Source organism: Triturus cristatus, chromosome 1_2, assembly GCF_964204655.1.
Source record: "Triturus cristatus chromosome 1_2, aTriCri1.1, whole genome shotgun sequence".
Lineage (NCBI taxonomy): Eukaryota > Metazoa > Chordata > Amphibia > Caudata > Salamandridae > Triturus > Triturus cristatus.
This window is the reverse complement of record NC_140580.1, coordinates 364,652,411-364,678,323: the sequence shown is the minus strand read 5'-3', so window position 1 is coordinate 364,678,323 and position 25,913 is coordinate 364,652,411. Positions and strand designations below refer to the sequence as shown.

General features: G+C 42.4%; 1 protein-coding gene across 1 annotated transcript in view; it reads left to right on the top strand.

Annotated features, from left to right (window-relative positions):
• The window catches only part of LOC146867372 (uncharacterized), a 48,636-nt gene extending 42,332 nt beyond the window's left edge, over window positions 1-6,304 (top strand). Inside the window, exon 5 of the mRNA XM_085604606.1 lies at window positions 4,594-6,304. Within this exon, the coding sequence (XP_085460732.1) occupies window positions 4,594-4,970 (377 nt within the window). The 3' untranslated portion in view covers window positions 4,971-6,304. The remainder of the gene's footprint in view (window positions 1-4,593) is intronic.
• The last annotated feature ends 19,609 nt before the right edge of the window (window positions 6,305-25,913 follow it).

The following is a 25,913-nucleotide window of genomic DNA, read 5'->3' as shown; positions in this document are numbered from 1 at the left end:
CTGTTGGGCCTTTGGCCAATGATCCCAGTCAGTGCAGAGGACAAACAGAGGCTGCAGGTGACACAACAAATAATGCCCCAAAGATATACACTCACTGTCTCCGAAGGTTCACAGTCCAAACCCCAAAAGAAAGAGGGGTGGCCCAGCCCAACCTCTTTTGGTCTATGACGAGCTAAGACGGGCCCGTTGTAGCCTTATCTTCAACCGGGCCGAGCCCGGGCACGCCCCATGCGCGTCTGGTGCTGCAGGACCCTGCTACTGCTTTTGAAGGCGCTCCGGCGCCGACTGCCACGTCACAAACCAGTGGGCGAGGCAAGGAACTAGCCCCGTGGAGGCACCCGGGCTGCGGGGCGTCTCTGCTCAGACTGCCAGGTCACAACCCGGTGGGCGAGGAAAGGAACTGGCCCGGTGGAGGCTTCCGGATGCGGGAGACCTCTGCTGCTTTTGAAGGCACTCCGGCACTGACTGCTGCGCCGCAACCCAGTGGGCGAGGCAAGGAACTGGCCCGGTGGAGCTCCCTTATTTGGAGCATGTTTTGAAGTGAAAACTCAGCACAGTGTTAAATCTGCTTCCAATTTCCCAATGCCTCAACCCAGGTCACTGCATTGGACACACAACTGAAGGCATTGCAGTCTGCTTCGGCCAAACAGAGAAAAAGTTCATTGCACTCTTCATTCTGAATGTATGCCACATGTATTTGATTTTCAATGCTAATGTATAAAAGACGTCAGATGAGATGGTCCTAGAAGTCCATGTTTACTCTATGCCCAATACATTCACCTTTGTGGCAGTTGAGATTCCAACTGTTTTGTAGCAGCCATCAAGAGGCAAGAAGGCAGATCTATCAAGACTTTTTTTTTTTACTCATGGAATTTCAGAGGTTATTTGCTTGAGGTGCTAGCGCTATTGAGAAGAGGCAAATGGTTTCCCTGATACAGAATATTAAATATAATATTTCAGGGTAGTTTTGGACTTCATAGTTTCAATTCAGTATGAAAAAGGAAAGTTTTCAGAAAATTAGAGGAATCAAAGAATACATTGCAAAGATTGGTTGATTCGACCAGCTCCAGAACCCTGAAGTATAGCCATCTTGAAACCTTTGAATAAAAATCAATATCAACCTAGAACTTTACACTGTTTAGTTTTCCAGGTCAGACCCGCCATATGTTTATTTTGGAGGATGAAGAAATGTCACTCCAGTTATTCTCTGCTCCTTGCTTTGAATTCTTGTACTTTAAGTATGTCTCCCTTCAAATGTGATGGCAGAATTACTTTGTTTTCCAGAGGTTTCCACAAATATTATAAGGCTCTCTCAAGTTTGATCACATGAATGCAAGACTTTCTACAGTAATAATAAAAACAATAATTGTTATTATTGTTAGGTGTGCCCTGCAGAAAGATTCATACCCAGTCCTTTTTACTGCAATTCTTTCTCTGCTTTACTTACTGCCTCCACATGGACAGATGTGCTATCTTCTTCTCTCTTTCGTAAACATGCATTGTGCTCTTTGTTTGGTGAAGACAACGGCGGCATCTCCTGCAAGGGGATGTAGTCAGGAACTTCTAATGGTGCACCCTCCAGCAGATGGGTTTCCCAACTCCTGACTATGCATGGGCTCCAGCCCGATCGGACCTGCGAGGTACACAACTTACTTCACGTGGGCCCTCCTCTGGGATGTGAGAGTCACCAACTTCATCCTGCATAGAGGCAATGACCAGGTCTGCGCAGCAGCCATCTCCTCACACCCTACAAAGAAAGTCCACTCAACAGGGCTCTCCACTGGAACTTGACCGTCCAACGCTCTCCTCACCCTCACAGGGCACACTGGTCTTGGCAAGCAGGCAAGCAGTGGTGCTCCAGGGTTGTGTTAGATTCCCTGGGAGATGTCCCCTCACCCAGCAGGAAATGCAGGCCTTGGCCCCCGACCCTGGTCACAAGCAGAAGTCTTGCAGAACTTCCCCTGCTCACACAGCCTCTCTGACTGAGTGGCAGTTGACCATATTTAAGGTCTCAAGTCCCTTTTGTAGTACATTTCCAGACACCAAATGTGAGCTAGAGTGTGAGTCTTTGAAGTTTTTGTTGGGGGTGTGTTTCTATCGGAGTGCCCACTCCTCTGCCCTCTTTTCCTGTTGAAATCAGTTTGTCATAGCATGAGCTACTTCTAGGCTGAGAGCCCCACAAAACAGGCCATGGGAGTAATTAGAGTTCACACCTGAATGTCAGCCACAGTGAATTGCCAATCTAAAGGGTAACCCAGAGCCTCAGCACTACTCTTTATAGTTCCCTCATGAGCCTCATCTCCTTCCTGAGATGTGCACAGGCCCCTTACTTCCGAGCTCTCTCTGAATCAAAGATCACCCTGTGAATTGTACAGGTTAAGCTAAGTTCTCCCCTCTCCAGTGTGTCCCAACCAGTTTACAGGAATGCATAAAACTGTCTGGGCAGATTCCACTACCTCCTGTCCTCACATTTCACCATGCAGCCCTGGGTGAAAATGGGTTCAAAATGGAACTCAGGAGCCTCCATCTATTGTACCTTTCACAGGCACACATACTCCGGTGCATGTATACAGCATATCCACACTGCACATCACTGTGTACTTCATGTACTGTACCACTGACGGTCACATATACACCCAGTATATATATTTAACATGGACACACTGCACAGCACTTCATCCTTTATGTACTGTCCCACTCACAGGCATACATATGCTAAGCACATGCATGCACTGCACAGTGCTGCATTATCCTTGTATCGCACCCTTCCTAGGCACACATACACCCAGGGCAGATACACTACTCATGCTCTACGCGGCACTCCACATCAACCCAATGAAAGACAAGAGGTGAGTTAAGCACATAGCAGCAGAACTTTGAAAGAGTGAGCCTGTAGACCTGACTTCAGTGACACAAGTTAAAGAGGACCTGCTAACTCCTAATGATCACTACAGGGTATGCTGCCACCATCACGCCCGTGTGGCTTAACTGTTCCTGGCAGTAGCATTGCACCTCTATGAGGGACGCACCTTGGGTACCCCTCCTGGTCCAACAAGACCTTAATCTGGGTTACAGGTTTATCTCATTGCACGCACGCATGATCTGTGTTTGCATATGACAACAAAAATCCGCATTAGGGATCCAGGCTTCAGTACAGGCAGGAGTGCATGTCCATTACCGGGTGGAGGACTTTACCGTCGCATCATGCACAATTCGTTTTCACTTTATGTATGTCAGAGAAACTGTGTCAGCAGTGCTAATCCTTCCCTAATTTACATGGGATCCCACCCCAATGTGCAATACGTTGTATGACCCATAAACTAATGCTGGCAGAACATGTGAGCAGAAGTTTCTAGTATGTTAAATGTAAAGGTGCCACGTGCAACATTAGATACAAAACAAATTTCACTTAAATTTCCAATTGTTCAAACATTCCACACATAACGCACCAGTATATATTGTCCTCAATCCCCTCTATGGTGTTGAAAATGTTGCTCGATGAATCCTCAGGCAGGTGCATCAATCCTTAAAACTGCAAGTTACAAAATCCAAATCAGCTGAATCTCACAATTAGTTATTATGGGCTTGTAAAATAGCTTCAGCATGTCCTTATAGAGCTGGCTCAGGTAAGAATGATGATAAAGTGGAGTAGATTGGCCACATCAAATGTCATATAGTGATACATTTCCATCTTCACACTGGCTTAAATGTTTGGCTGTTCTGACGTTACTGAGTTATCGGAACATTTTGCCAATAGCTAAGATTGCTTTTCCCCTGCTTGTTTCTGACATCTGTCAAAATACAGAGAATTAATTCTCAACCTGCCAAAATACTGACTTCCTGAATATCGTTAAGGGTAGCCTTAACAGGTAGGTCTTGGTTTGCCAGACTTAACATCAATGTACCTTCAGGATTTAATACTCATATAGACCTACCTTCATGGTGTTCTGGTGGTCAATATTTTAGACACAACATTTTAGCAGGCAAATATAATATGTCCATGATATTGTGACTTAAAACCCCTAGTAGGGGTCAGATTATTCCTCAGCACGGCCCTCATTGCAGAAGAGGTTAACCAAACTTAACAAGCACCTGCCAGGGTCCCTTAAAAGTTTAAATTAATGTTCAGGAGTGGCCTGTGCAGGTAAGAGCAGTGGGCCAGTGGGGCCGGATTGGGGTGGTATGCAACAGACAACCACAAGGGAAAATTAAATAAATAAGTAATTTTCCGTCATTGTTGTCTGTCGAAATCCCCACCCGTCCCCACCGCCTCACCACTCTTACCTGCAATGGCCGAGGCTGTTCATGTTGTTGCATGACCTATAATCTCTAATCTCTGCTAGACGTTTATAGACAAGGATCATTAAAAGGGTTAGCCTGAGCAAGAATCTAAAAATTCATTGTCACCCAGAGAAGAATCTGTAGTAATGAAGACAGTGTTAACCTCAAAGTGGTACACATCTTCTGATCATCTTTATTTTGTTTAAAGATGTGTTGCATGTTTGTATTTTTTAAAGGATCTCTTGAACTCAAAGAAGGCAATTCTTATTGCAATGATAAAGTATTTGTGTGTTTCTCTCCTCTGTTTTACAGCATCTCTTCTGCAGAATACCAGGAGTGTGGGTGAAAAACTCTTTGTGACCAATAATCTCGAAATGAACTATGAGGCGGCGAGAGTAGCATGTGTGAAAGCCGGTGGTCTTCTGGCCTCACCAAGGAATGCAGCAGAGAACGCCGCCATCCAGGAAATTGTTGCAATGACTGGGAAGACAGCCTATCTCGGCCTAAATGACATGCAGATAGAAGGCACCTTCAAATACCCAAATGGAGACAAAATAAGCTACTCCAATTGGTCCCCAAAGGAGCCCAATAATGAAAAAGGTGTTGAAGATTGTGTGGAAATATTAAGCAATGGGAAGTGGAATGATCAGTCATGTGGAGGAAAGCGATTGGTCATTTGTGAATTCTAAATTCATGGAATTTCTTGTTTTTAGACATCTTCCTTGAGTACATACATTCATACAGTCAAGGCTTGTTATCAAACACACCTTTACATTTAAAGTTTGCCAGAAGTTTACTCTGTCACAAATGTGATGGATATCCTGTCTGTGTTATTTCAAGTGCAGTAGGACACCCTCACTGAACATGGTGTTAAAGATGGGAGTGAGACTTAGACCCAGAATCTCCGGGACTTGTTTAAATATCATGGGAGGGAGAGGGTCATGGGGAGAGCCCGATTTTATTTTAGAAATGTGGAGGATTATCTCATCAGTAGTTACAGCACTGAATTCTGTGAAGGTGGGAGCTTTGCAATTTTGTAGACTTCTGGTGTAGTCTGAGTTAGACTTTGCCCCTTTGTCGAAGGTGGTGAAGATTTCCTCCACTTTAGTTTGAAAGTGCTGTGCAAGTGCATTGCAGAATTCTTAAGAGTGGTAATTTCCTTTTCTTTCGGGGGGGAGTAGACAGTTTAGTTATTATCTGAAAGAGCTCTTTGGAGGAGCCTTCTGCCTCCTTGATTTGATTGGAGAAATAGGAACTTTTGTCAGATATGATCAGTTTTTTGTAATCCGCAAGTAAGATTTTTTATTTTACGAGTTTGTGTTCCTAGTAGTTACTTCTCCAGCATCTCTCCTGTCTTTTGCACTCTTGTTTTTTTGTCTGAGAGTGTCAGAAAACCAGGTGGCTGATGGAGTGGTCCTGAAGCTAGAAGATTTTTTAAGGGGAGCCATCCTATTTGCCGTTGTAGTGAGCCATTGGTTAAATTGGATAGAGGCATATACTGCTGATTGTGGTGGTTTAGTTAATGAGTTTGTGAGCTGGATGTTGAGCTGGTTATTGTCAACCTGTTTCTGATTTCGGTAAAATCCAGTTGACTGTTTGGGTTGGGTAGTTGGCCCTTGTCTGAGTTATTAAGCTGAAAGATAATGGCGCTGTGGTATGACCAGCTAAGTGGTAAAATTGCCTTAATCTCAAGTGCGTCATAGTTTGTAAAAATACCATCCAGTATATGGCCGGCCTGGTGTGTGGGGCCCTTAACCCTTTGATTTAGCCCGGCAAGTGTCATGGTGTCAAGCAGGGACATGGTGCTTGAGTCCGTAATTGCATCCAGGTCTTGGCGAATGACTCAAGTAAAATGATCACATTTTAGATAAGCCTTCTTTCCCTAAGTAGATATGACTTGAAATAAAGCAGGTCCCAACATAAAGACCAGTGCTTAATCTGTGCCGGTGGTTGCAGGTAGCGGGCACCTGCACACATTCTTAGGACTAGGACTTGTTTTGCATGATCAGAATTTGACCCAGGTCAAGCGAAAAAAGAGAGATTGAAGGAGGAGGAGAAAGTTAGTAAATCAGTGACAAAGCAAGAGAGGGATGATTTAAGAACCTGCATGAGTGAAATAAAGAGACAGGAAGTGCAGGGCAGTTGAAGAAAGAGGAACAAGGTGGAATCAAAACTGATCAGCCTTGGTATTTTGCAACCTCATCATTTGGCAACACCAGTAGAAGGCTTCAGTGAAGAACTTGGGAACCTTGTGTTTATTACTTTTGTTTTTTACAAATTAGGCACTGAAGTGTCTCACCAATTAAAACAAACCACTGTAAATGATTATCAGTGGTTGATCTGCAGGTCAAACTAAAACAAGAAATCTGAACAAAGTAACTGTCCCTGTGGAAATGTTCTGTGATTACAGTTTTGGTGATATCAACATAGCAAAACAACATATCATGAATTGCAGATGTTTGTAAACCATTCAGATAATGCATGGTGCTACAATTTCACATTTGTATGCAGAGACCTAATGTTTTAGGAGGTGGGCTGTGAGGTACTGGTTACCCTATCCTTGCCAGCTTCCACTCCTTTTGATCAAAGTGGGCCAAAAAGGCTGCTGTAATATATTGTCCTTATTTGGCAGATTGTGTCCCTCCAATGTGTTTGCCATTCAATGTTAGTAGATTATTTGTAATGTGTACTGTCTGAATCCAAGCTATTGTTTTAATATTTTTCTTGTTTTTGGAGTGGGATTTTAGGTTGACCTAGTTTCAGCAAGCTACCTGGTATTTTATAATGGGACAGTTAGGCTTGTTTGTCCACAAATATATAACGTTTTATTATGTTGTGTAGATGTAATGTACAATGTCTTTTCACTCTTTACAAATTAGATACCTATATTTTGAAAGTGTTTGAGGTTGGCCTATATTTATTGGTGTGGCAGTTGTCAAAAGGTCATATAGATGTGAGAGTTGAGGATTTCTAATTGGGTAAGAGTGATATGGCAGTAGGCGAATAGCATTTCATCTGTAGAAATTGTTGCGAAACCCTAAGTCAAACTCTTTCTCAAGGAGCCCTATTCACTTTAAAAGGTAACCAGAGCTTAATTTTGGCTAGTGATTTGAGCCGGTGGCTGCAAGTTGTGGTCATAAACACTCATTTTTGAGGACTGGGACTTACTTTCCATCATCAGCCTTGGATATTGATCAAGAAAGAGAAAGGCAGAAAAGGGAGATTGAGAAAGCAAGAGAAGGAGAAGAGCACAGTGACAAACAGAGAATGCAGGGATGAAATAGAACCTGCATGATTGAGATAAGGAAACAGGAATTGATGGATGATGGAAGAAAGAGACCAAAAGCTATGCATTCTTAGTATGCCCCAATCCAAGCATTGGGAAACATTGGTGGTGGGCTATTAAGAAAAAAATGAGCTTATCATTTTTAAAAGAAATCACTACGCACTGAAAATAGACCCATCTCCAGACTGATATGATTTGGCAGAAAGTATCAACTATATGGCAGTTACTTTTCCATCTCCCAAAAGAAGCGACATTAGAAGGACTCAGGCCACTTCCCAATATTGTTCTACTCAAGCCTTGTATCAAGACATTATAGCAAGTACCCTCCTAAAGTATCATCCAGGATCAGCTTTACAGCTAAGTGCTTCTAAACCCCAGTGTAGGGCATCACAAGGAAGGTGTAAAAGATCACCCTTGGAAGGAAAGATTCACAATGTCCTCATTTCATTAGAGGGGAATCAAACAAATGTTGCTTTGACTACAGTGACAGAATTCCTTGCACTAGCCTTGAAGATGAACTATCGGAAAAACTATACTATTGAGCACTCATCCCTGTCTATCAATGCTTTCATCTACTGGGTTTCAACACTTCAGAAGTCTTTTGCTATATTTTTCTAACTCTTTCAGGAGGAGGGACAGGAATCATGTTTTGAATCACTCAGAAGATTTCTGTGCACCTGGTAATGTACAAAGACACTCAAAAACCCTGTATGGGTCCTAGAAAGAAAATCCTTTCGGTGGTGGTGCTGAGAAACTTTCAGGAATTCTAGATTAAATATAAAATGTGCATTATGGAATTGGATCAAATTGTGAATCACAAATGTACACTGTAAATAAAATGCATTTTTTCTTTAGTCGGGTTCTATATTTTTCATTACTTCCCTGCTTGTGTCCCGCTGTTTATTCTTTCTTTCTCTCTGTCTCACGAAGACATACTATTTCAGTTGTTTTCAAAATGTGTATTCTAGCCTATTCCCTTTGAAACATTATTATATCCACACATCAATATTTTATTTTATTCCGTTTTACAGAAAATGTGCTTTGTACTCTGTTTCTCAATTTAGACAATTTACAACAGAGGATGAAACCTCAATCAATCAATCATTTGTAGAGCGCACTAATCACCCGTGAGGGTCTCAAGGCGCTGAGCGGGGGTGGGAGGGTTGCACCTACTGCTCAAACAGCCAGGTCTTGAGAAGTCTCCTGAAGGTCAGCAGTTCCTGGGTCTGTTGCAGCTGTGTGGGGAGGGTGTTCCATGTCTTGGCGGCAAGGTAGGAGAAGGATCTGCCGTCGGTGGAGGTCCTGTGGATGCGTGGGACGGTGGCGAGGTCGGCGGAGCGAAGCTGGAGGTTCGGGGTGTAGAAGGTGAGACGTTTGTTGAGGTATGCTGGTCCGGCGTTGTGTAGTGCTTTGTGGGCATGGGTGAGGAGCTTGAAGGTGATCCTCTTGTTGACTGGGAGCCAGTGCAGGTCTTTCAGGTGGGCAGTTATGTGGGTGTGGTGGGGTACATCGAGGATGAGGAGTGCAGAGGCATTCTGTATGCGTTGGAGTCTCTTCTGGAGTTTGGCCGTGGTTCCTGCGTAGAGGGCAGACCTTGACGTGTCACAGACAAAAAACCTCAGAACGTTTCCTTTACTAATAAAATATGCACTTCCTTCTGGTTTGTCTATCCATATTTGATGTGTAAGAACTAGATGGACGTACTATATTGGCTTACAAGCCAAGGTTAAAAGGCCTTTAACCCCTTCAGCGCGGCGCGGATTTCCGCGCCACGCTGAAGATTCCGTGCGCGGGCGGGGCCATGACGGAACGGTTCCGTCATAAGCACAGCCCAACCGACGTGCATGACGGAACCGTTCCGTCAAGCGCGTCGAAGGGGTTAAGAGCAGTGCAACACTTTGAAGAGAGCTCTATTCTCCATTTAAATTGTAACTTTGACATATACATCCAAATAGAAAAGATGCTCATATTTCCCTATACCTTGTTAACAGTAAATACAAATTTCAAGCAATAGCATCTTCTCACATTTTTAGTAATGTATCTTGAGGATCATAATATATATTTCACTGCTACATTAACATACTTATTGTAGATTTAAATTAGGGCAGCCCAAGATTTAAATTTACTTCCTGTATACTAGCCTCAAGACTCGATATATGCTCTATCCAAGTCCAATCTGCATAAGAGAACTAAATGGGTACCTCCATAATATACGACCAACACCACATTTTCCCTGGGTACAGGAAGGAGGAGAAAGTGCTTGCAGACAGAGAATAGAGGACAGGGAGAGGAAGTTGGGGCAGATATGGACATGTCAGCAATTAAGTTAATCATGATATAAAAACAGCCGCGACCAGCACAAAACTAAAAACATGAAAAACGTATTCTTTTACTTTACTTCAACACCTAACTTTAATTTTTTCTTTTCAGTGACTTTTATATACATAAATATTATCTGCTGGCAGTCACCAGTACATAGTTATAGCAAGGACCATGCTTCCATAGGAAAAGCATTTTTTTATTTGCCTATATCTTTGGTATTGGATGATGAATCTTCACAAAATGTTCCCCCAAAAAAGTGCACTGGTGATTCTAGTTGTGCATGGAAAGTTTCGGGGTGATCCGTCAAGCAGGGACCGAGAAAAAGGAAGAGGGCAAAAAGTGTGATTCCCATGTTAATTCCCATAGAGGCTTTGAACACGATAACAGCCCGAACTGCTGGACGGAATTACACTGAATTTAGCAGAAAGGCAGCTTTTGGTTCGCAGATCATGCTTTCAGTTATTTGGTGTAAATTTGTCTGTGGTTTTCGAGAAATTAAAGGAAATCCATATTTGTATATTGGAGGCCGTGAAGCCTTCGTGAACAATAATGAGCCTGTGCAAAGATATGCAGAGCTCTGATTGGATGCCAACACTTCAATCAGGAAGTGTTGGCAGCAATCTTGGGATCCAGCTTCAGCCCAGTCCCAAAACAAACCACAAAAAAAGTAAAGGGGGCAGGGTACCAATACCCTACCCCTGTAGCATTGGTCCCGGGGTCTTAGAGGGACCCCGTCAGGGTAAAAAAACATGTTTTTTAATTCACAACAAAATTAGCGAATATTACTGTGAATGTAAAAAAGAAGCAAGCGCGGTCTCCCGCGCTTGCTTTTAACATTGCCCCCGAGTAAGCCAGGTCCCGGGGGCATATGTCGATAAAAAAAAATTTAAGGGGCGCACAGGCCCACCTCCAACAGTTTATCTTTGCCAAAACAGGTCTACCCTGAGCACACTGTAACACTTCAAAGAGAACAATTCTAGTTCAATGTGGAATCTCCACACGTTGTTCTGAAAAGTCCATATTCTTTATTTCACATTATTCTGGTAGCATCTCCACAGCTTATCATTATACAGTTTTCCATAAAATAGCCCTGTAGTACAATTCTTCATGCAAAGCAGCCAACACGTGTTTCGTCGTGTGCAAATGCGCACCATTGACCTCTAGATAATTATAGAGCTCCAAGGGTGATGCTCTATAAAAGATAATTGTTCATCAGTACCTTCACACTTGCTAAATCAATCTTTGCAAGTGAAGATGTGTTAAATTAAATCAGACTCCGTAATCCACTTCCAAAAACTGATGACGTAAAGTAACGTCTTAGGGTCGATCCACCTCTATTTCTTTTATAGAGTAACCAATATGTATAAATGATCATCAAGTCACGTGTTCATGACCGCAATAAACGGAGTACTCCCTCGAAACTCCTCGGTGCTCAGGGTAGACCTGTTTTGAATTTGTGCTTCCCTCTAGGAAGGAAGATCTATTAGGTTGAAGTGGTAACTCACCTCTCTCCCCTTTGTAGCACCCAAATAGATTGTACGTCTGTATTAATACAGCCTGATACGTCTAGTGAGCGCCCGTCTCTGTTTTTGATACCTGGTTACCAAGTAGCTATTAACCTGTTTATCCTTGCCCCTGGCTCCACCACCTCACCAGGGCTCAAGTTAAGTTTTAGCAGGGGGCAGACACTTCTTCAGCAAATTTAGAGCTTTCACAGAGTCAACCCAGTCTGTATGCAATCTGGGTGTGCTGTTATCTCACATAGCACACACAGCACATGTGCATGCACAGCAGGTAACTATGCACAAACAGACATGCAGCATGCATTCAGAGAATTCACAGTTTACAGACATAGCACACACAAAGTGTGCCAACTACACACGAAGATCACCCTATTCACCTACTGGGGGCTAAGATAACTCATGCTTATGGATAACACAGAGTGCAAGAAATAGGGTCTTTTTACGAGTACGGTGGTCCTGGGACCTCCGTGCTCGCGGTGGCAGTCCAACCACTGCCACTCCTGTGGGTCCGCCTTCCATATTCCGAGAGTGGCGGTCGGACTGCCACAGGACCACTGCCTCCACTGGGATCAAGGATACCACAGCAGTGGTGGTGTGGAAAGGGGCAGTATGTGCTGCCGGTGCTGATGCCGTCACCACTGAGCATATTCCAAGTTGCATTTCCACAGCCCATTTCATGGCGGTGACCCTGCATGAAAAAGGTGGTGTACAAGCAGGTAAGGGTGAATTTGCACATGCTGTGCTCCCCTATATTTGTTCCTGCACTGTGTGGCATGCATGACTTGAAGCATGCCACATCGTGTAGGAACGTGCTGTAGGCACAGTCACAGCGGCGGCCTGCTTGTCAGGCTCACCTATAAGCCTAACAGACTGCCACTGTGACACCGCCGCTGCACCGCCCGCCCTGAATTCAACTTGGAATCCGGTGGGTGGTTGCATCACAAGCTGCGCGGTCCTCCTGGGAGCACAGAATCTCATAATCAGGCCCATAATACTTGTGGCATGCACCCAGAGCAGACGGTGCATAAATACACACACAGTAGACTGGATGTACAGAATTCAGAAAAGGTGCGCACACACAGTACATATGAGGTATGCCCACATAAGAGATGACGGAGTGAAGACACACAAAAGTACATGCAGATGCATTCCCTTAGAGTACAAACTTGCAACAGAGTATACACGACATAAAGCATACATACATAGCAGATATGTTCATTCATAATGTATACACGGCACACATGCAGTCTGCATGTACAGCAGACACACAAACAAACACATGCACCCAACATATATAACAGACTCACAAACACAGCAGACTGTAGCATGCACACAGAAAGACAAGACAGATAGGGGCTTGGATAATGTGTTAAACTCAGTCATAGGGGGAACAGAAAGAACATGGGTTCATCTCCCGAACCCAGTGTCAGGAGCAGGCCCTTCTTTCCACTAAACACGGCACTGGACTGGATTCAAGGTGACTAGTGTGTCCTACCCCAAGTATGGTTTTTGCCGGCAGCCAGCAGAAAAATGGATGACAGACCGTGCCTTGATAAGGGTATAATGCCATTGGCTGAGCAAAACCGAAGCTTTGTTGCATTAATACAAACATATAAACATTAATGTCTATGCAGGACCATTTAGTAGAGGTATAGAAAGATGGTTTATTTTTGTAATCATACTTTCCGTTTTTATGTACTCGATTTCTTGTGATTTATTTTAGACCAACTTACCTAATAGTGCTGATTTTCAGGGTTGAGTGTAGAGAGCTTTTTGTTTACTGCAGTGTGGTTAGGCCACTGATGAATTTGTTTTCGGTTATCAATATTATTGTAAAATATAGCTTTGTTTATTATATTATTTTATCCTTTTTAAAAATTATGTCAGATTCGCTAGAGCCCTCTTTTTTATTCGAGTAACTAAGATTTTATTTTTCAATTGTTTTTCAAAAATCTCTTTACGCGTACTTTGTTCACAGTTGAGTCCAAGCCCCTAATTACTGTGTGCGTGTCATGACAGGGGAATGCCCAGCTTAAGTAAACCCGATGAGGGTCACTACAGCCCAGGCATGAGAGCAGGCTGTGTATTGAGAAGCGGGTGCAACATGGTGCCAGGTGATGTGCGGTGTGCATCAGTGACCACAAGGTTAGGTGAGTGAGAGGGGAGGTATCAATAAATGGGTATGTCTAAGGGTGTCACCTTTATTGTCACAACATCAGCGTCTGCTAGTGTATGGTTGTGTATGTTATATCAAAGCCGTCTGATTATGTAGCGTGTGTGTAATAATTTGTGTTATACCCATACTATGACTAGTGTGCATGATCCATCTGCTCGGGTCTGTATCCATCCTGCATGAACACTATGAATGTCCCTGCGAGTGTTCTTCACTCATGTCTATCTGTCACCACCTCCATGAGGGGTCCTTTAACCCCTCTCCCCTGGTTGACTTACTTTGAAACAGTTTATCTCTGCAAGGGGAGTTTTTACACTGTTTTCCTGACTTTAAAATTGTCCTTATTTGAAAAATCAGGACAAAGGTAGCTACCTTTCATGATAAGGAGAGGTACATTTCAATATGTTACATTTCAAATGTCTTCCAGGATGCACTTCAGCACAGCTTATAAGTTGTGTCCTAACTATATCTTGCACCCTCTACATGCATAGCTAATTACCCCACATATTACATCATTCATTACATCTTCTATGCCATTGTTGATATCCTCACTGCAACATTTGCAATAAAGCAATTCAGATACTGATGCACCCAGGGAAAGACCTACTGAAATACACATGCAGCCCCCCAGAGACCCACACAGACACCTATGCACCCACTCACAGATCTACTCAGATACTGATGCACCCACTCACTGACCCACTCAGACACTCTCACACCCACTCACAGACCCACTGACACACTCATGCACTCACTAACATACTCACTCTCAAAGATTACAGGTTATAGTTAGGAAATATATATTTTTTTAAAACCTTAGAATTTCACTTAAAAAACCAAAGGTTACGGGGACAGTATAGTTAGCAAATAACATTAGAAAGTTGTAAAGATTCATTAAAAAAACCAAAGGCTACAGGGACATTATAGTTAGGAAATAGAATTTAAAAACTTTAGAAATTCACTAAAAAAAACAAAGGTTACAGGAACATTATAGTTAGGCTCAGATGTCAATAGTACAAAACCATTGACATTTAGCAGTTATAATTACCTGAGCTAACTATAGTTCACAGCCTGCAATGCACTGCTTGTGACCTCACATATTAGATCACTCATGACATGGTCAGTGACATCACCGATTTTATATATATATATATATATATATATATATATATATATATATATATTCACTGAAAAAACCATAGGTTTCACACATGTTATAGTTAGCTGGACATTTTACTGATAAAAAACCAATGAAATTCCCCCGTTATAGTTACTGTAGGCAACTATAACTCACGCGACCGCAATCCTCTGCTGATGCTAATACAGTATTTAGACACTTATTTGCCCATATCTTCTTCCATTAAATTTTAGCTATACATATATTACAAATATTTTTTTTTCATAAAGACACATATGTCATCAGCAGAGGATTACGGTCGCGTGAGTTATAGTTGCCTACAGTAACTATAACGGGGGAATTTCATTGGTTTTTTATCAGTAAAATGTCCAGCTAACTATAACATGTGTGAAACCTATGGTTTTTTCAGTGAATTAGCAAGGTTTTTTAAATGCTATTTCCTAACTATAACGTGTGTGAAACCTATGGTTTTTTCAGTGAATTTGTACGGTTTTTTAAATGCTAAGTTACTTTACGCCATTTGTGGCGTGCGCGCCCACTTAACGCAGTTCGTTCCGTGCACGGTTTTTATCAACTTTAATAAGCCCTGTACATTTGGTGGCCTTCGGCCACCAAAAGCACAGGGGGTGAGGTCAATGTGGATAGTGTTTTTTTTATTTCGATTTTATAATTTCATGTTGCCAAAATTACGTTTTTTTTCTCTATTAATAAGCCCTGCACATTTGGTGGCCTGCGGCCACCAAAAGCACAGGGGGTGGGGTAAGTGTGGATAGTGTTTTTTTTATTTTTATTTTTTTACCGTAAGCGTACGGTAAGCTTACGGTAAGCGTACGGTAAGCGTACGGTAAGCGTACCCCGCGAAATTTCCGAAAAAAAAAATAAAACCGTTTTTGCTCTTGGGGGATGTTTGGGGACTCCCTCAACATGACTATGTGGGAGGGAGTTGTCAAAACAGCCCCGTAACATGTTTTTGGCCATCATGTTTGATAAACAACACTCAGTGCGAGAGACAAAATGGCGGACGCCGCTTCCTGGTTTCGGCCGATTCGAATGTTTACTAAGATCTAAGAGCCAATCAGAATCGCGCTCGCGCACGCCACCGTAAGCTTACGGTAAGCGTACGGTAAGCGTACGGTAAGCGTACCGTAAGCGGGCTCAGATATATATATTGATTTAAAGGCTATTTTCTCAGAATCTACTGAACAGATTTACACCAAACCTACAAAAGGCACATCCTTGACCTAGGGACTACCTCTCTGCCAAATTTCTAGTAATTCTGTTCAGCCGTTCGGGCTGTAGCTCGTTCTAAAGGTCCTATGGAAAAATGCATGGGAAAAACGCGTTTTGGGACCCCCCTTTTATCTCAGCCCCCGCTTGACGAATCCCCCCGAGACTTTCAGGGTAGGAGCGGAGCGTAGCGCCCCACCTATTTTGAGAAATTCGCGAGGATTCGTCGACCGGCGCCAAAGTTATTCAAAATAGAATGTTGAGGTTTTCCTATGGAAACGTGGTCCTAACTATAACTACCTACTGGCGACCGCCAGTAGGTAATATATATATATATTATCTACTGGCGGTCGCCAGTAGATAGTTATAGTTACAACCTAGTTTCCATAGGAAATCTCAAAATTCTATTTTGAATAACTTTGGCGCCGGTTCACGAATCCTTGCGAAATTTTCAAAACTAATGGGGCGCTCCGTTCAGCTCCTACCCTGAAAGTCTCGGGGTGATTTGTCAAGCAGGGGCTGAGAAAAAAGGGGGGTCCCAAAACGCGTTTTCCCCATGCATTTTTCCATAGGACCTTCAGACACAGCTACAGCCCGAACGGCTGAACAGAATTACTTGAAATTTGGCAGAGAGGTAGCCATACGGTCAAGGAAGTGCCTTTTGCAGGTCTGGTGTAAATCTGTTCAGTATTTCCTGAGAAAATAGCATTTAAAAGCATATATATATGTGGGCGGAGCCTAACCACACATCTCATCCTGAGATCTGATTGGCTGTCAGCACTTCATCCAAGAAGTGTTGGCAGCCATCTTGGGACCAATATACATGATAGCACCTCATTAAAAAGCATTGCAGTTAATAGAAGGTTTTAAGACTTTAGTTACATTATAAATCATTTGTTGATGGTACCATACTCCTTTTAGGAATTGTGGTATGTTCTAAGGTGATTTCACCATGTGAAAAAGCCTTCTGCTGGGATATCATGATTGAGAGAAAAATATTTTCTCATGCTTTTACCACAGAGGTTTGGAAGGTGATCTATAAGCTAAACTGAGAGCTTATTTTCTGTAAATTCACATTATCTTTCTCAGTCATGTGAGAATGAAGTCTGACATTCTCAGTAAAACCTGTACATGCAACAAGGGCAGAGACTGTCAGTTGATTCTTTTGTGTTCTACTGCAGCTTCCCAGAGTGTTCCAAAGAACTACTAGAGCGCTAACAGTCCTACTTATGATAAAGGTATGGCACACCTGAAGCCATCTTGCTTGGATTAAAGTGGTAACTCTTAAAACATTTAATTTAAAAAGGAACAAAATTAGGGGGTTCATTTTTCCATAAAAAGTATGATTAGTGCTGCAGAAAGAAAAATTAGGGCACATTTTGAGTGACTTCTCAAATCCTCTTCTATTTCATTAAAAAATTCTGACATGCAGACTGAAACATGCACTTTCAATACCAGCAGCAGTTTTCCCTGGTGAGCAGTAGCTTTACTACAGTGATCTAATGAGCAAAAAGAGTGCTAACATTCTGAATTTATGGCAAATGTGTGACATATCTGAATGCCTTCTTGATGGAATCAAAGTAAAAAACTGAGAGTATTTCCTACTGAGGAGACTGCAGTAAATGAGGAAATTAGGAAACTTCATAACAAATAAGTCTCCCAAGATGGCCACCAGAGACAAAAGAGCCCAAATGTAGCCCAAATATCACCCAGATGTAGCCCAAGTATAGCCCAATGACAGAATGTCCCAGAATGTTCTTAAAAACAACTAGAGCGCTTACTGTCTTCATTATGACAAAAGTATGGCACACCTGAAGCCATCTTGATTGGAATAAACTGGTAACACTTAAAACATTTAATTTAAAAAGGAACACAATGAGGGGGTTCATTTTGCCATAGAAATTATGATTAATGCTGAAGAAAGAAAATGAGGGCACATTTTGAGTGACTTAACAAATCCTCTTCTATTTCATTAAAAAATTCTGACATGCAGACTGAAACATGCACTTTTAATACCAGGAGCAGACTTCCATGGTGAACAGTAGTTTTACTACAGTGATCTAATGAGCAACTAGAGTGCTAACATTCAGAATTTATGGCAAATGTGTGACATATCTGAATACCTTCATGATGGAATCAAAGTAAAACACTGAAAGCATTTCCTACTGAGGAGACTGCAGTACATGAGGAAATTAGGAAACTTCATAACAAATAAATCTCCCAAGATGGCCACCGGAGACAAAAGAGCCCAAATGTAGCCCAAAATCACCCAGATGTAGCCCAAATATAGCCCAATGACAGAAGTGTGCAAAACACTTATTATTTTGTGTTTTTGCAGCGTTATATAGTGCAGAATTGTCAGGTATTGGAGTGCTTTACATGAGCATTGGTTACATCACATAAGAACAAATTCATTTTGGTTGTAGACATGGGGAGACTAAGTGATTTGACCAGAATCACAGAATGTCGAGCTGAAGCAGAAACTTCAACCTGGTTCCCCAGTTGCAAAGTCTGCAGTTCTGGAAGTAACACCCCATCCTCTCCCCTAAGTGCAACATTTAACCAAGTGGTCAACTGGATAAAAAAACATAAAGATAACAAATAATTTAAAAGTGCTTTGTCGCTATTTGAAAACTCAGAAAATATGTCCTTATTTTAGTCTTTTAGAGCACTAACCATAATTTTGATGCCAATAAGACCCTCTCATATATGTAATTTCTAAAGGAAATGCTCTAGGTATTACAGTTTTGATTACATCAAGATGATGTCAGGCGTTCCACACTTTTGTAATAAATATAGAATGTTAGCAATCTAGTTGTTCATTAGGATACTGTTGAGAGGCAGAGGCCAGGGGCACGGACTCTGAAAATTGAAGGCAGGTAGGAGGGTGCAAAGGCAACAATTTAACCACACTGAGCAGGCAGGAAGGGCCGTGGAAGCACAACAGACTATGGAGGGCAGTGGAAAGGGGGGCAGGGGCAACAAACCAACAATACAGGACTTGCAAGAGAGGCTGTGGCAATGTAATAGACCATTTTGGGCAGAAGGAAGAGTCAATGGTAGTACAACCATACATGCCAACAGACCCGATTCAGCCAGGAAACGTCCAATGTTTTTAAGCTCAAATGGGCTTTATTTGATCTGTCTCCTGTCTACAATCTCCTCTTTTTCAATGTAACTCAAAGGGGAAAATCAATACCCCAGTTTTTTTTCAAAATCTCCCTCTTACCAAGTTCAAATTGTTCGCAAGTATGGTACATTGGATCATGGAAGGAAATGGGATAGAGACATGGACTTGGATAACAGAGGACAGGAGGGACATGGAGAGGTGCACCAAACTGACCCTGCAGGGCAGGCATCAGGGTTTGCAGCAGCACAATACACCACACAGGGCATGCAGGACGGGAGTGCAGCACAACAATCCATAGAAAGCAAGAGGGAGGGGACAGGACCATGCACATGGACAACAGAGAACAGAGGGGCAAGAGGCAATGGTAGCTAGCTGACCATAATGGACAGACAGGAGAGAAAGCTGCAGCATAACAGACCATAAAGGGCAGGAGGGACGGATCAGGGGCATTACAATGGAACAGACAAGCCAGGAGGGAGGGAGTAGGGGTCTGCACATGTAAACAGAGGGCTGGGGGCAAGGGGGCATGGCAGGAGCAGCAAGATAGCCATGGAGGTCAGGCAGGATGGGCACTAGAAGCAAGACACACCATGAAGAGCAACAGTGAGACTGTGATGGCATACACACAGACCATGGAGAGAAGTCGGGAGGGGGTCAGGGGCAGCTAACTGACCACACAGGGAAGGTGGGAGGGGCCATGGCAGCACAGAAGACCATGCATGGCAAGTGGGAGGGTTAGTGGCAGCACAATGGCTATGATGGGCAAGAAGGAGGGTGCAGGGGCATGCACAAAGGACGATGCAGGATAGAAGGGAGGGTCAGGACCTGTGCACAGACAAGAAAGTTCAGGGAAAAGGGGCCTCAAAACAGACCACACGGGGCAGGCAGGAGGAGCAGTTGCAGCACAACAGACCAGGGAGGGCAGAAGGGTGTGGCAGTACAATGGACCATGTAGGACAGGAGGAAGAGGATAGGGGCTTGGCATGTGGACAGGCAGGGTGGAGGTGGCAGGGACAGGTTACAGTCATCTGACAATGCTAGGCAGGTGGGAGAGGAGTGGCTCAACAGAACACTCAGAGTAGATAGGAGTGGCAGGTCCATGGGACATGGTGGGCAAAAAGGATGGAGCAGGGGCATGCACAAAGACATCGGAGGGCAGGGGGAAGGAGAATAGGGGCAGCAAGCTAAGCACAGAGTTTAAGCAGGAGGTCAATGATGGGGCATAGAATTGGGCAATGGAGGGCAGGAGGAGTGGACTGGTACATCATACTAAATTGAGGGCAGTGGCAGCACATCAGACCATGCATGGCAGGAGGGAGGAGGCTAGTCCATGGATTCACACAACAGAGGATAGGGAGGAGGGGGATGGGGCAGCAAGCTAACTGTTCAGAGAAGGCGGGTATTAGGAACTTTATTGTTTTTAAAACATTGTGTCTGTGCGAACTACTTAAAATATGAACAAGTATGCAGCATAATCTCACTTTTATTCAGGAAGAAGAGGACGTTTGTGACTGTGACTCCGGGCTCACTTGGCAGAAACACCCCCTGACCCTCCAACCCCTATCGCAAAATGTAATGCCTGTGAAAAGGGTAGGTGAACACAGTGTTATATAGAACATATTCCTGAGATCACGATTGAAAATGAAAACTAGATATAGTGTATGGTATAAACTATGCACCAAAAAGTGTGATATAAGATGAACCGGGCGTGAAATATAATATGCAATACATTGTGCGCAATGACAGATTCATTGGAGAGCGCGAGATAGCACAGGCACTAGCACGTGCTATGGGATATGCGCCTTGGAGTGTAATATGCACAGGGCAGTGTTGTGTAACCTAACTAGTCTCTAAAGTTGTAATATAAAATATGTGCTGGGGAGTGTAACGTTGCATATGCACTGTGACAAAGATATGGATCCCAGATTGTAATATGTATGGCATAGCACTGTGCGTTATAACAGAGGCATCGAGGAAGGCACGTTAGATGGGGCAATATAACCTGTGCGAAGACAAGTGTGGCATGACATATTCACGGGGTGGTGTTACAGTGCACATGGGCTAGAGAGTGTCATAGCATATGCACTAGCTAGTGGAATACAACACAGAGGTGTGTGGCACTCGTCAGGCAATAGTGGGTGTAACACAGCATTGGGCTCTGTCAGGAGCGCGCTGTGACTCTCAAGTGATGTTCGTCCTCTTTCCAGAGAGTAAAATAAAAAGTATTACACATCCGGCAGTGGATGTGTGTTTTATTAACCGTGATGGGGGTTTCTTGCATAGTTTTGGTCGAATTTTTGTCGAATCCCCCTTGAATGGCTTGGTGTGCATGTGTATTAAATGTGCCCGTCAATAGCTACCCATGTTTGTATAAATTAACGACAAGGGTGTCTACCGGGATTAGGCACGGTAGGGCATCAGACATGTCAGAGCTTCACTAGTGGTGTAAATACATTCCACGTGGATTCATTGCATGCATAGTCGCCTTTTAATGAATATCACACAAATCGTCATGGTGATAGGTACGTACGGTTTGTCCAGCATGTCCTAGGTGTGTCTATAAATATATATTTTTTTTAAATATTAAAAAACAGTGGCCGGCCCTGGGGATTGGGGTCAAAAAAATATAATTAGGAGACAGGCCCTGGGGGATGGGGTCATCAGGGCCAATAAATTAGAATAAGAAGGGGAACCACACAGCCCCCCTTCTTAATAAATTAAAATAAATAAAAGACTGGCATCGTGCCGGAGGCCATGCCCCCTCCGTGCAGCACTCTGCAAACGCGCCCCCAACAGGCATCTCCAGTATGCGCCAGGGAGCTGTGCTGCAGACAGGTGTTCTGAGGCCAAGCCCCTTTTTACACTTCTCTGCAACGCAGCTCTGTGGCGCTTACTGGAGGTACCTAGTGGTCTAGTTTGACCCTAGGGACCCTTAGGATTCAAGGGGACTTAATCTCTCAACTTAGAACAGCCACAGGGCGCGTTTACACAGTGGTGAAGGGAGGGGACGGGGCCTGAGGTGACGTGTGCAAACACGCACTATGGCACGTTTTAAATTGGGGATATAATTTCCCTTCAATACTGAGGGCCCCTGGGGGCTAACTAGCCCACCAAGTGCTTCCAGTAAGCACCACTGAGCTGCATTGCAGAGAGGTGGTCCAGGCCGTGCCACTTTTTACACCTCTCTGCAACACAGCTCTGTGGCACTTACTGGAGGTACCTAGTGGGCTAGTTGGACCCTAAGGATTCAAATGAACTTAATCTCCCAACTAAAAACGGACACAGGGCGTGTTTACACAGTTGTGAAGGGAGGGGACAGGGCCTGAGTTAACGTGTGCAAAAACGCCCTGTGGCCTGTTTTAAGAGGTAGTTTTAATCCCCATGCCCTATTATATACTAGGGGCTTACAGAGGAGGTCATGCTAATCACAGGGGGACCCCAACGCATAATGTTCCCTAGTGTATGTAGGTGTTTTCACTGTATTCTAAGTGTCTTTTAACATAGCACTGGCTCTAGGACTGGTTAGTCAGACTCAGTTACCACCAGTATCCGTCTGAAAAAGTTGAGGGTACAGGATGATTTTGCAACAAGGCTTCTTTCTGCTCTTCTTTTTGTTCTTTCTGCACGTTATCCTTCTTCCTGCACTTATCTTCGTATTTGAGGACTTCTGTTGCTTCTTTCTGCACTTCTTTTGTTTCTTTCTGTGCATTTTTTCTTCTTTCTTCACATGTCCTATCTCTGTAGGCATAGTTAGAAATTAGCATTTAAAAAACCTTTGAAATTCACAGAAAAAAACATAGGTTTCAGGCACGTTATAGTTAGGAATTAGCATTTAAAAAACCTCAGTAATTCACTGAAAAAACCATAGGTTTCAGGGGTGTTATAGTTAGCTGGACTTTTCACTTGTACAAAACCATTGAAATTCCCCCGTTATAGTTAGTTCAGCTAACTATAACTCGCGCGCACGCAATGCACTGCTGATGACATCACATATTACATCACTCATGACATGGTCAGTGACATCACTCATGACATCACTGATGATATCTCAAATGACATCACTGATGACATCACTGATGACATCATCCTTGTGATAGAGTGGCAGACCTCCTCTCACCCTAATATAACCTTTGATACACACATACAAAAATAGAGACTAAAATTTTCAAAACAATGGACATACCAATACTAGTTACAACAACCTCTTCAGTAATTCTAAGATCCACATACACATCCACTCATTCACCAACAGTCCTATACAGTCACTCATACATGTACTCACTCATCATATGTACTCATACACCTATACATCCTGTTACACAATGCCACTCATCCATAGAGTTACTCACACACGTAGTCACTCATGCTAATAAAGAATCAAACATACATTTACTTGCATATACAGTTATACACACACCACCACACTTACTTCTACGAAAACTTACACATACTTAGTCTTTTAAACAATCACTTATAGAAACACATCTTATTCATACAGGAACTCTTTTAATCTCTCACTCTCACATATACTCACATATATACACCAATAGTCACATATACTAGTTTAAAACAAATGTAGTTACTCATAAAGACAATATTGAGACAGTCATTCACTCACTAACACACCCATACACACACTCATCCACCCATACAGTCCTGCACACATGCTGTGTTCAGAACATACAAACAGTGAGTCACTCATTCATGCACCTATGCACTACGTAATACCCCCCACCGAACCATGCAGACACTCAGACTGATACTCAAAAAACCAACTAATAACCTATATAGACACCCATGTAGCTACTCACCAACCCATGCAGCCACTTATACACAAAGTGAGAGACTGATACAGATATTTACATATTTAAACATTACTCACTAAGCCATGTATTCACTATGATACACTTAATCAGTCAGTTACACAATCAATTTTTCAAAAACAAATCATCCTTTTAGACACTTATATACCCATTTATTCTTCCATCGATCTTGAGATATACATATATAAAACATATTTAATTTTCAGAAAAACACACATTCACTGGATGATGTCATCAGTGATGTCATTTGAGATGTCATCAGTGATGTCATGAGTGATGTAATATGTGACGTCATCAGCAGTGCATTGCGGGCGCGCGAGTTATAGTTAGCTGAACTAACTATAACGGGGGAATTTCAATGGTTTTGTACAAGTGAAAAGTCCAGCTAACTATAACACCCCTGAAACCTATGGTTTTTTCAGTGAATTTCTGAGGTTTTTTAAATGCTAATTCCTAACTATAACGTGCCTGAAACCTATGTTTTTTTCTATGAATATATATATATATATATATATACATATATATATATATATATATATATATATATATTCACTGAAAAAAAACATAGGTTTCCGAGACGTTATAGTTAGAAATTAGCATTTAAAAAACCTTAGAAATTCACAGGAAAAAAACATAGGTTTCAGGGGTGTTACAGTTAGCTGCCCATTTCACTCATACAAAATCATAGAAATTCCTCCGTTATAGTTAGTTCTGCTAACTATAACTCACGTGACCGCAATGCACTGCTGATGATGTCACATAATGCATCATTCATGACATGGTCAGTGACATCACTGATGAAATCACTGATGACATCTAAAATGACATCACTGATGACATCATCCACTGAATGTGGTTTAGTTTGAAAATGAAATATGTATTATATATGTACCAATCTGTATTGAAGATTGAGTGGATATATAACTGTCTGGATGGAGTATTTAGTAGCTGTCTGACTGTCTTTTTAAGTGAGTAATTAAAAGTGTCTCACTTAATACATGGATTAGTAACTAAACTATGTGAATGTGTGCAGCACTGTCTCTGTTGTTGTATAACATGCTGCATCAGTTGGTCACTAACTACATGAGTGTGTATATTAGTTATTGATTAGTTGGGTGAGTATTTGTATGGGACACTGAGTTTGTGTGTGGTTGGATGGGGTGTGTGTAACTCTATGCATAGATGTGTGAATGGTTGATTGACTAGGTGTATGGGTTTAAGAGTGCATGTGGAAACAGTTGTTTGGGTGACTGAGTGTATTTATTTGTGTGTTGGTGAGCAAATATATGTTTTAGTTGTACATCTTCAACAAAGCAAAAAAATAAAAGGCATTGTATGTGAGAGTTGGTGAATATAAATAGGTATGTGTAAGAGTCAGTGATTGTGAGAGTAACTAAATGAATGAGTGTATAATTGTAATGGTGCTTTTTTAACATATTAACAATGAGTTACTATGTGTTTGAATAAATGAGGTGTTGTTGGATAATTGTGTAAGTGAGTAAATTTAAGTGCAATACATTTTTTTCATGAGTGAGTAGGATGTCTGCATAACCGAATAAGATGACTGCTGATGTGTCAATGTCTATATATGTGTATAAATGCATTTGATAGTGTTCTATTAATTAATGACTGCATGTATAGATGATTCTGTTGTTGAATGGGTAGTTGTGTGTGTAGACTTAGGAATCAGTGAGTGGGTATGTAGTAACTGGTATTGGTGTGTCAATCGTTTCAAATATGGTACTCTGTATTTTACAGAGAGTGATGAAAGGTTATACTAGTGTATGATGAGGTGTATCAGATTGTCAAGTGGATGATGTCATCAGTGATGTCATTTGAGATGTCATCAGTGATGTCATCAGTGATGTCACTGACCATGTCGTGAATGATGCAATATGTGACATCATCAGCAGTGCATTGCGGGCGCATGAGTTATAGTTAGCAGAACTAACTATAACGGAGGAATTTCTATGGTTTTGTATGAGTGAAATGGGCAGCTAACCGTAACAC